This window comes from Hyla sarda, chromosome 4, assembly GCF_029499605.1.
Source record: "Hyla sarda isolate aHylSar1 chromosome 4, aHylSar1.hap1, whole genome shotgun sequence".
Taxonomy (NCBI): Eukaryota; Metazoa; Chordata; class Amphibia; order Anura; family Hylidae; genus Hyla; species Hyla sarda.
The window spans coordinates 46,048,967-46,061,530 of NC_079192.1; the positions used below are offsets into that span (position 1 = coordinate 46,048,967).

At 43.9% G+C, this 12,564-nt stretch overlaps 1 protein-coding gene and 1 long non-coding RNA gene across 3 annotated transcripts in view; one reads left to right on the top strand and one right to left on the bottom strand.

Moving 5' to 3' along the window:
- ADGRE5 (adhesion G protein-coupled receptor E5) overlaps positions 1-10,934 on the bottom strand; it is a 184,204-nt gene extending 173,270 nt beyond the window's left edge. The window contains exon 1 of one of the 2 annotated variants that reach the window (XM_056570735.1): positions 10,547-10,934. In XM_056570735.1, coding sequence (XP_056426710.1) covers positions 10,547-10,598 — 52 coding nt within the window. In that variant the 5' untranslated portion in view covers positions 10,599-10,934. The remainder of the gene's footprint in view (positions 1-10,546) is intronic. The other variant, XM_056570737.1, reaches the window with a different exon arrangement.
- LOC130367855 (uncharacterized) overlaps positions 1-12,564 on the top strand; it is a 401,538-nt gene that overhangs the window by 154,536 nt on the left and 234,438 nt on the right. The gene's annotated exons all lie outside the window — the stretch shown is intronic.

The window sequence follows — 12,564 nt, forward strand, 5'->3', positions numbered from 1 at the left end:
AAGCTCAATGGTGCTCCTCCTCTTCTGAGCATTGTAGTTCGCACGTAGTGCACTTCAGGTCCACTTATGGGGTACCTCCATACTCAGAAGAGATGGAGTTACAAATTTTGGGGGGTATTTTCTGCTATTAACCCTTGCAAAAATGTGAAATTTGGGGGGAAACACACATTTTAGTGAAAAAAATATATATTTTTTTACATATGCAAAAGTCGTGAAACCCGCGTGGGGTATTAAGGCTCACTTTATTCCTTGTTACGTTCCTCAAGGGGTCTAGTTTCCAAAATGGTATGCCATGTGTTTTTTTTTTGCTGTTCTGGCACCATAGGGGCTTCCTAAATGCAACATGCCCCCCGAGCAAAATTTGCTCTCAAAAAGTCAAATATCACTCCTTCTCTTCGGAGCATTGTAGTTCGCCCGTAATGCACTTCATGCCAACTTATGGGGTACCTCCATACTCAGAAGAGATGGAGTTACAAATTTTGGGGGGTATTTTCTGCTATTAACCCTTGCAAAAATGTGAAATTTGGGGGGAAACACACATTTTAGTGGGAAAAAAAAATATTTTTTTTACATATGCAAAAGTCGTGAAACATCTGTGGGGTATTAAGGCTCACTTTATTCCTTGTTACGTTCCCCAAGGGGTCTAGTTTCCAAAATGGTATGCCATGTGGGTTATTTCTGCTGTTCTGGCACCATAGGGGCTTCCTAAATGCAACATGCCCCCCAAAAACCATTTCTGAAAAACGTACTCTCCAAAATCCCCTTGTCGCTCCTTCCCTTCTGAGCCCTCTACTGCGCCCGCCGAACACTTTACATAGACATATGAGGTATGTGCTTACTCGAGAGAAATTGGGCTACAAATATAAGTATACATTTTCTCCTTTTACCCCTTGTAAAAATTCAAAAATTGGGTTTACAAGAACATGCGAGTGTAAAAAATAAAGATTGTGAATTTTCTCCTTCACTTTTCTGCTATTCCTGTGAAACACCTAAAGGGTTAAAACACTTACTGATTGTCATTTTGAATACTTTGGGGGGTGTAGTTTTTATAATGGGGTCATTTGTGGGGTATTTCTAATGGGAAGACCCTTCAAATCCACTTCAAACCTGAACTGGTCTCTGAAAAAAAGCGAGGTTCAAAATTTTGTGAAAAATTGGAAAATTGCTGCTGAACTTTGAAGCCCTCTGGAGTCTTCCAAAAGTAAAAACACGTCAATTTTATGATGCAAACATAAAGTAGACATATTGTATATGTGAATAAAAATTTTTTTTATTTTGAATATCCATTTTCCTTACAAGCAGAGAGCTTCAAAGTTAGAAAAATGCAACATTTTCAAATTTTTCATCAAATTTTGGGATTTTTCACCAAGAAAGGATGCAAGTTACCACAAAATTTTACCACTATGTTAAAGTAGAATATGTCACGAAAAAACAATCTCGGAATCAGATTGATAACTAAAAGCATCCCAGAGTTATTAATGTTTAAAGTGACAGTGGTCAGATGTGCAAAAAACGCTCTGGTCCTAAGGTGTAAAATGGCCTGGTCCTTAAGGGGTTAAGGCACACAATGGCTCAACTAATTGTAAATGCAACAGTGGAGTATTACAGGTAATAACTACCCTTAGCATGCATACTCATCGGCAAAAAGAGCTGCATGAAGGGATGCCTGCAGCGCTGTCTGAGCCATGGGTAGCGCTGGAGACACCAGCCCAAAGCCCGCATTGATTTCAGGGTGAACTTCAGCGCCTTACTGCACATAAAAGGAGTGACATGGCATTTCTTTTTTGCATGTTTCCCTGGCTTCAAAGTCAATGGAAATTGCCCATGTGAACATGCCTATATAGAGTTAAACAGCAATTTCCTGTAGGAAACTGGCAATTTATAGAAGCAAATCCAAATTGTGCAATTTTTACAGTGATGAAACATTTCAAAATTGTGACTCAGCAGTATCCATTGTAAACCAAGTTATCAGCTCATCAGCAAATTCGATGAGAACAGTCGAGGGTTTGTTGCATGCGAACAAGTAAAGCTAGCCCGAATTTGTATATAAACCATAACAAATGCACAGGCCTAATGAAGCGCTACGTGCGTGCAACGATCTGTCGCCTTTTCCTTACCCCCCCGCGCGCACTATCCACTTACCTGCTCCCCGCCTGTTCATGTTGATGCACTGTCTGTTTCAATAAGGAAGATATGCACTGCAAATTTTACCTGGGGAGTGCTTAGTTTTCATTCTTTTACATAGATTGGATTGTACTGGGTTTCTCCATTTCATTACGTTAGAGCACCCCAGGTTGTGACATGGCTATTGTTTACTGCTCGTACATGAGTTGTGGAGTACTTGTTACTGAATAGGAGTGGTTTAAGTGGTGCCAGGGGTCAGCTTTACTTGTGTAAATAAATGCATTAGACCTCCCGCAGAAAAGATATGCATCAAACATTTCTGTAAGTGAAAACACTTTGGGTCACCAAGCTGCCAGGGAACATTTAAAGTTTTCTTGCTCACATGTCAAATAAAGTCTTAGGCTATGTTCACGTGTCTGGAATTCTGCTGGAGATTCTGGAGCAGCAGAGTCCTATTGTATTCCATGGGATTCTGCTGCGCTGTGCACACATCGTAATTTCCATGCCAGATGTTTCCGGCACCGAAATTCTGACTTTCAAGTCCGCAGAAAGAATGGACCTGTTCATTCTTACCGCGCACTCCGCACTGAATGCATAGCATCTATGAGAGGGCGCATTCCCGTGAGGTCCTAGCACCTACATTTTACCAGCATATTACCGTAAGGGAATGTCTGCTCTGAGATTTCCCGTGCAGATATTCTGGATGTGTTAACATAGCCTTACACAGGGTCCATTCAAATCAGTCAGTTGTTTGTGTAATGCAGGACAGGACAGGTCCTCCAGAGCAATGGGCACTGGGGAAGATTTATCAAAACTGTCTGTAAGCAATACTGTCTTTGTTGCCCATAACAGCCAATCACAGGGCAGCTTTCATTTTATTAGTTTTGCAGTTTTAGAAATAAAATCTGAGCTCTGGTTGCAAAGGGCAACCAGAAGTTTTGCTTTCAGACAATTTTAATAAATACGCCCACCAACAACACGTTGTTTCTAGCCAAAAGAGGATCCTAAATAGCAGACCCATTTACTAAACTTTGATCTTCCCAGATTTCTGGACCCGTCAACTCCAATAAAGGAAAACTGTCACCCTGATCACCCACACTAAACCCAATACACTGGGTTATAGTGTGGGTGACCAGGAATCCAAAGAGGGGTCACTTACTATAATCGGCGCTGTGGTTCCTAAAATATTGGCTGGCGAAGTTCCCCTTGTTAATCAGGGGAGTTGCGTGCAGGAGGCAGGGCCCCGCCAGTTTGCCAACCGGCGGGGCCCTGCCTCCTGCTCGCGACTCCCTGAATTCAGAAGGGCAACTTCGCTAGCTAATATTTCGGGAACCACAGCTCCAATTATAGTAAGTGACCCCTCTTTGGATTCCTGGTCACCCACACTATTACCCAGTGTATTGGGTTTAGTGTGGGTGATCAGGGTGACAGTTTTCCTGTAAAGAGAATCTGTCATCAATATCAACCACATTTACCTGTTGGTATAGGGTTATAGTGCTGATGAAAACTGATGAAACCCATACTTACCGATCTTCTGTACATGGCTTTTTCTGTAATCCTTGGTCTTCTGTATATGATAATCAGGAGCTTGAAGCACGGGGGGCATTCCCAAACCACTTGTGCAAGATGATGTCCAGTGTTCTGAAGACTTGTGCACATTGGCTTCTTCATTGTCTTTCTCCTCCCCTTGTGATTAGCCTGCTATTCTTCAGGATGGAGCTCCACTCTGCAGCATAACGGTACTGGCTGTGGCTATTGCCCATGCAGAGGAGAGCTATTGTGCTGCAAAGTGGAGGTCCAGGACATCACCGTGCATGGGGAGCTTGGGAACACCCCTGTGATTCAAGCTCTTTATTACTATATCCAGAAGAATGGAGCCACAGACAATATACAGTATCAGTAAACAATGTTTTCATCTGTGTCACTCATAACCCTGTACGAACAGGTTAGTGCCGGTGATACTGTTAACAGATTTCCTTTAAAGGGGTACTCCGGCGAAAAAAATCTTGTGGTGAGGGGTAGAGGGCATTAACCTCTTGTATTCGTGACGCCAGGGCGTGGTAAACCTCTGCACTACCTGAGGTATGGATCCTGGACTAGGCATGGGGCAAATAATGACTCCGACGTCAAGTTACGGAACAATGGCAGCTTTACTGTGGCAGACAGATGGAATAGTCTTTACAGCTCAGTTAGGCCCAAGGAGGTGACCAGTGACTTTAGAGACTCATGGGCTTGCTGGGACTTGTAGTGGACTAGGATAGAATGCTACAGACCCACGCTGAATTTCAACAGATTTAACTGACTTGACTAGGACTGACTAGACTTCACCCCTTGTGTAACTTACCAGGTTTTGACGTTCACCTGTGGGGCACTTGGTGATGGAAACGTGGCTGTGTGATTAGGCCTTTGGTCTCCTCAGGACACAGACACTCTCAGGTCTTGAATGTTCCTCAGCATGCATATAACTGAACTATCTAGCTAGCTCCTCCCAGGGTTTATATGGGGCAGACTTTGGGGGGGTCCTATAGGTCACTCACAAGTCATCGGGTCACTGACACCATCCCTGGTTACAAGACTTGGTAATAACATTTAAAGGTATATATCATTATCAAGGCATTCTCATACATAACATGAGGCACTTGTTAACCATTTATGATACAAAGATTAAGGGGTTAACCATTTATGATACAAAGTTTAAGGGGGTGACTCAGGGGACACTGCAATAGAGTCCGCCACACAGGACACCAAGAGTACAGGGGTACAAATCCTGTACTGGGCCACCAAAATCTTATCCCCTATCCAAAGGATAGGGGATAATATGTCGTTGGCGGGACCCCCCGTGATCTCCTGGCTGGCAGTGGAGGCATCCGGAACACCCCCTCCATTCATGCCATTGCCGTTGCACCTCCTCCCATAGAAATGAATGGATGGGGCGTGGCAGCTGTAGTCGCCATTCATTCAGCATGGAGTGGAGTACGCTCCGTGCATGGATGACCGGGGTGCTGCACCGGAGATCGCAGGGGTCCCAGCGGCAGGATCCCCGCGATCAGACATCTTATCCCCTATCCCTTGGATAGGGGATAAGATGTTTTTCTCTGGTGTACCCTTTAAACTTTAAGTAAGAAAAGTGCAGCAAAGCACCCACATCTGCTTTTGTCTTAAATGGATCTGATAACTGCAGACACCATTGGATAGCTGGTAGGGTATAAAGCAGACTGTATCCTTCCTGTAGCTGATGGGGGTTGCTGAACTTAAAATTGCCTTTTAATTACTTCAACAAGTAGGTGGGGCCAATCTGCTCAAGTGTCATAGCTGGCAAACCTCCTCGCTCGCCTCCACCTCCCACCCCCTTCTCGCAAGAGACCTGTAGTCAAGCAAGAAGGCTTTCCAGGCTGTGACAGTTTAGCCCCACCTCCTTGACACTTGGTTGAAAAATAAAAAAGTGATGTTATAAGTTCGGCATCCACCATTAGCTCCAGGAAAGGTACAGTTTGTTTTAATACCTTAAGGCCATGTTCACATGGCGGAATTTCCATGCAGAATTCTGCAGAAAAATTCCGCACAGACATTCCGCTACAACAGAGCCCCTTTGATATCAATGGGATTCTGCTGCATTGTTTACATGGTGGAATCTTCACGCCAAATATATCTGTGGTGGAAATTCCAATTCCAGCGTCCGCAGAAAGAACAGACAAGTCTGCAGAGTCCACAAGGAAATGCACTGCCGTCTATGAGATGGAGCATGTTCTGCCGCCCTCAGCTGTCTGTGGAAATTCCACACGGATATTCCCCTGTGTGAAAATAGCCTACCAGCTATTTGATGATGACTGCAGTTCTTGGTAGCAAATACACCTGATAGATTTCCTTTAAGGCCCTGTGGTAAACTTTTTTTTTTAGCACAAACTGTGAAACTGAAGGGGTTTTCCCAAACCACACAACCACGTCAGTGTGAGACCATTCTGTATTCGTCTGCCATTCTAAACCTTTTTTGGCTAGTGACTAACTAGCTTTGGAACATTAGGTATGGGAATATGGGTAATATTACTCAGACCTGATACGATTGCCAATCCAGTAAATAGGCGCTTGTGCACTTTTTCGTGGCTTGGCTATCATGCAGGTAGGGCTGCGCAAATCCTTCATTTGGCCCTTTCTTTCCATCATTGTCAGCCACACATTCCCTATTACAGATAGAGATGTGCGGTCAGCGAACAATGATTTCTAAACTGTGCGGTATTAACCTGTCCGACCGATAAGCCACCCATGTAATAGGGCCTTAAAGGGGTACTCCGCCCCTACAGGGGATAAGATGTCAGATCGCGGGGGCCCCCGGGATCTCGCCTGCAGAACCCACCTCAACGTCTTCCGGCAACGCTGTAGGCTTCAGATCCCGACCACGTGAGTGGAAGAGCGTGACGTCACAACTCCGCCCCCATTTGATGCCCCGCCCCTCAACGCAAGTCTATGGGAGGGAGCGTGATGACACGCCCCCTCTCATAGACTTGCATTGAGGGGCGGGGCGTGACGACACACTCTTCCACTTGCGTGGTCGGGATCTGAAACCTCCAGCGTTGCCGGAAGCCGTTGAGGTGGGTTCTGCAGGCGAGATCCCGGGGGTCCCCAGCAGCAGGACCCCCGCGATCTGATATCTTATCCCCTATCCTTTGAATAGGGAATAAGATGTCTAGGGCGGAGTACCCCTTTAAGTAATAATCCTCTGTATAAGGTATACATCAACTTCTGTATAACCTCACAGCCCTCACATTAGACACAGAATACTCCTACTGAACCATTATATGTTTGCCTGTGAAGAGATAAACAAAAGACATTGGCAAAGACTGCCTTTACCTTTATGGTGACACTGTACTGACAGGCTGCAGGATGTTTTTACATTATAGTGAACACATAGGGGGACATGTTTCATTATTTGTGTATGGTAGAAGCAGTTTACCCCTTTTCCCGAATTCTAAATTATGCGTAGAAGCGCTAAATTTATCAATCAAGCGCAATGAGCTTCATAAATTGCGGGTAAATATAGTAATCTCCTAAATCCACTGTTTGGAAAATAGAATAGATGATTTAGAGCATCTTGCTACATTAAGTCCAAGATGGCTTCTATTTGCGCAAAAAAAACAGCTCTTGCGGCAAACTTTTTGGTGTAATGGAAAAGTACACAGTTAATAAATCCATGTGTACTATAGATGTCACTCCAAGGTACCCCGATTCAGCCACATCTGGAGGAAATGCTCTACCAAAACGTGTGCAAAAAAATGCGCAAAAAAAAGAGCTTGCGCTAAATTTTGCGCAAAAAAATACACACAAAACAAGGGTAAAATCTTTGATACATGACCCCCATAGTGTAGATGTGGCCCAGCTCAATGTGTCATGTTTGCCGCTACATTGTTTGTGGCAACTCAGAGTTTGGATATGTTTATAAAAAAAAGCACAGATAACACTTTCCTATATGACAATTGTGTCTGACAAACTCAGCTCTCCTACATCTGACAAGCATAAATCTACTACATTTGTTTATTGGGCAAATATTTCATTCCATACTGTCTACATATTAATAGAATACTACAGTTCAGTGCCACATCAAACTACTAGATAGCATAATAATCTGCCATAAACAATCCGTAATGTCCCATAATAGAATCCACATAGCAAAAGTTGAGTAAACCCCCAGGGTCTAATGACTATGAGGTGTCCCAGTACGGGATGATGTGGCCCTGTACTGTCCTCCTGGTCTGTCAGGCTAAGTCCCTGCATGTCCCCAGCCCCCCCCCCCCCCCCCCCCCTTACAGTTCACCATGTTGTACATAGGTTTTGTGTATATATAATGTACTGTTGTTTTAATGTTTGGATCACATGATTGCTACCCAGGAGGCTCCATTGACCAGGTGACCCCCCCCCCCCCCCCCAAGTGACCTATGGGCTATATAAATGATTCTTTTTCCTGCTGAGGTCCAGTGTGGTCGAGTTGTTCCAGTGTCTGTGTCCAGAGCATTGAAGGCCTCAAGCCTAAAGTCCTGCAGCCACAAGTCGGTCATCAGTAAGTCAAGTAATCTTATTGTCAGTCGCCATCTCTGTCAAGTCAAGTCCATCTGTAGTCACCGTGGCCTGCGCTAAAGTCAGTCTAACTACTGCAAGTCCTAGCAAGCCTGCGAGGTCCCCCTGTGTCACTGGTCACCTCCCTGGGATATTTGGCTGTACTACAAAGACTATATAACCTGTCTTACCTCAGTAAAGCTGCCGTTATCGTTAATCTGGCGTTGGTGTCTTCATTGCTCCTGCCTAACCCAGGATCAGCGGTATAACCTTTGGGTGGTTAAGGCTAAACCACGCCCTGGCGTCACGACAAGAAGGGGTTAAAGGGGTACTCCGGTGGAAAACTTTTTTTTTTTAATCAACTGGTGCCAGAAAGTTAAACAGATTTGTAAATTACTTCTATTAAAAAATCTTAATCCTTCCAGTACTTATTAGCTGCTGAATACTACAGAGGAAATTATTTTCTTTTTGGAACACAGAGCTCTCTGCTGACATCATGACCACAGTGCTCTCTGCTGACATCTCTGTCCATTTTATGAACTGTCCAGAGTAGGAGAAAATCCCCATAGAAAACATATGCTGCTCTGGACAGTTCCTAAAATGGACAGAGATTTCAGCAGAGAGCACTGTGGTCATGATGTCAGCAGAGAGCTCTGTGTTTCAAAAAGAAAATAATTTCCTTTGTAGTATTCAGCAGCTAATAAGTACTGAAAGGATTAAGGCTTTTTAATAGAAGTAATTTACAAATCTGTTTAACTTTCTGGCACCAATTGATTAAAAAAAAAAAAAAAAAAGTTTTCCACTGGAGTAACCTCTTAAGGACCCATGACGTACTGGTACGTCATGAGTCCGCTCCCAATCTATAACGCAGGGCCACGGTGTGACCCCGCGTCATAGCGGGTTGGGCCCGGCCTCTAACAACGGCCGGGACCCGTGGCTAATAGCGCACGGCATTGATCGTGCTGCCGCGCGTTATTAACCCTTTAAAGTGAAAGTAAAACCATGCCGGTTAGCCCAGGGAGCTGTTCGGGATCACCACGGCGAAATCGCGGCATCTCGAACAGCTTACATGACAGCAGGAGGATCCCTACCTGCCTCCATGTTGTCCGATTGCTGAATGACTGCTCAGTGCCTGAGATCCAGGTATGAGCAGTCAAGCGGCAGAATTATCGATCAGTGGTTTCTTATGAGAAACCACTGATCAATGTAAAAGATCAGTGTGTGCAGTGTTATAGGTCCCTATGGGATAACAATGATCAGTATAAGAGATCAGTGTGTGCAGTGTTATAGGTCCCTATGGGAGCTATAACACTGCAAAAAAAAGTGAAAAAAAAAGTGAAAAAAAAAAAGTGAATAACCCCTCCCCTAATAAAAGTTTGAATCACCTCCCTTTTCCCTTAAAAAAAAACCAGTGTAAATAAAAAATAATCATATGTGGTATCACCGCGTGGGGAAATATCCGAATTATAAAAATATATCGTTAATTAAACCGCACGGTCAATAGCGTACGCGCAAAAAAATTCTTACGTCCAAAATAGTGCATTTTTTTTGTCACTTTTTATATCCTGAAAAAAATGAATAAAAAGCTGTCACGCCTCCTCCCATAAGCTTGCATTGAGGGGCGGAGCGTGACGTCACACGGGGGCGGAGGCGTGACGTCACACGCCGCCTGCCCCGTGGCCGCCGGTAATCAGACCCCACGCTCCAGGGACTGATTTTAACTGAGGTGCTGCGTGGGGTCCCCAGCGGCGGGACCCCCGCGATCAGGCATCTTATCCACTATCCTTAATAACAACTACAGGGGTAAATATTGCAGCTTTTCTGCATCTGAAATAAATTATAGATTGGATGGATCAAATCATGTGCTCACAAAGGTTAAACTTTAAATTGATCAAATAGTCTTTCTGTAGTGAAGCCTCTCCAAAAGACCACCTCTTTGAGAAGACCATCCCCTTTTCTGGACCAGTTTTAGTGTAACTGATAGTCAGTCCACCATACACTATAAATTTTCTTTGAAAAGAGGTCTCACTGTATATAAAAATATACACACATAGGGGGAGATTTATCAAAACCTGTGCAGAGGAAGAGTGGTGCAGTTGCCCATAGCAACCAATCAGATTGCTTCTTTCATTTTCCACAGGCCTCTAAAGAGGCCTGTGGAAAATGAAAGAAGCGATCTGATTGGTTGCTATGGGCAACTGCACCACTCTTCCTCTGCACAGGTTTTGATAAATCTCCCCCCATAAACCCCACTTTGTAATACAGCTGTGTATAATGGTGAAATCTGAATTTTCCATTGACATATGTATGCCCCAAAATTGAACTTGGCAATAGAGACACCAGATACACAAAAAGCATTTAGGAAAGATAATATTACCATTTATGAGAAGTGTCGCCAGGCAAATTCCAGTATTCCAAAAGTGTGGCATATTGTCTGTAGTATGTAATCCAGTGTATCCGGGAGAGGAGAGTCCACGTGAACTATGTGCTATATCTGAACACAGCCCAATATCTCTCCACTACCTTCATAGAACTGCAATATTCTTCCTATCTGCAGACAGTTCCTTCATGTACCCTAGGGCAGGTTTTTAGGGTGCCCCTATTCTCACTCTTCTGAGTCCCTGTAAGTCCTGTGGTCACTCTGTGTGTTCTATTGTATCCTTCCTGCTCAATGCTTTCTCTCATTCTGTGTACATTTAGGGGAAGTGGCTGAGATAGGGGGGTGTAAGAGTGAGGTCATAATCAGGATACAGAAATGAGGAATGGGAGGTGTGGAGGCGAAGAGGAAAAAGAGGAGGGGAAACACAGAAATGTTCTAAAGAGAAAAAGTATAACAGAAATAGAAAGCAACACGGCACAAAAAGGTATACAATATCAGCTGGCAGCATAAGAAGTGACTACCAAGCAAGGAAGTAATAGACATACAGAGCCTCTAAGCTATCGGGGGTGTATACAGGGGTCCGAAGTGTAACCATTTGTTGTATTTATGCAGTCAATTATACCATCCGTTTATAGGAAGCAGAATAAGTCACACACAGTAGTCATGTTTTCTGAACTTATCAGTCAACCCGTCCTGACTAAAGGATTAGATTAACCCCTTAAGGACTCAGGGTTTTTCCGTTTTTGCACTTTCGTTTTTTCCTCCTTACCTTTTAAAAATCATAACCCTTTCAATTTTCCACCTAAAAATCCATATTATGGCTTATTTTTTGCGTCGCCAATTCTACTTTGCAGTGACATTAGTCATTTTACCCAAAAATGCACGGCAAAACGGAAAAAAAAATCATTGTGCGACAAAATCGAAGAAAAACGCCATTTTGTAACTTTTGGGGGCTTTCGTTTCTACGCAGTGCATATTTCGGTAAAAATTACACCTTATCATTATTCTGTAGGTCCATACGGTTAAAATGATACCCTACTTATATAGGTTTGATTTTGTCGCACTTCTGGAAAAAATCATAACTACATGCAGGAAAATTTATACGTTTAAAAATGTCATCTTCTGACCCCTATAACTTTTTTATTTTTCCACGTATGGGGTGGTATGAGGACTCATTTTTTGCGCCGTGATCTGAAGATTTTATCGGTATGATTTTTGTTTTGATCGGACTTTTTGATCACTTTTTATTCATTTTTTAATGATATAAAAAGTGACCAAAATACGCTTTTTTGGACTTTGGAATTTTTTTCCGCGTACGCCATTGACCGTACGGCTTAATTAATGATATATTTTTATAGTTCGGACATTTACGCACGCGGCGATACCACATATGTTTATTTTTTATTTTTTTTACACTGTTTTATTTTTTTTATGGGAAAAGGGGGGTGATTCAAACTTTTATTAGGGAAGGGGTTAAATGACCTTTATTAACACTTTTTTTTTACATTTTTTTTGCAGTGTTATAGGTCCCATAGGGACCTATAACACTGCACACACTGATCTCTAATGCTGATCACTGGCGTGCATTAACACGCCTGTGATCAGCATTATCGGCGCTTGACTGCTCCTGCCTGGATCTCAGGCACGGAGCAGTCATTCGTCGATCGGACACCGGGGAGGCAGGTAAGAGCCCTCCCGGTGTCCGATCAGCTGTTCGGGACGCCGCGATTTCACCGCGGCGGTCCCGAACAGCCCGACTGAGCAGCCGGGTCACTTTCACTTTCACTTTAGAAGCGGTGGTCAGCTTTGACCGCCGCTTCTAAAGGGTTAATTCCGCACATCGCCGCGATCGGCGATGTGTGGTATTAGCCGCGGGTCCCGGCCGTTGATTAGCGCCGGGACCGACGCGATATGATGCGGGATCGCGGCGCGATCCCGCTTCATATCGCGGAAGCCGGCGCAGGACGTAAATATACGTCCTGCGTCGTTAAGGGGTTAAAGGGGTACTCCGGTGA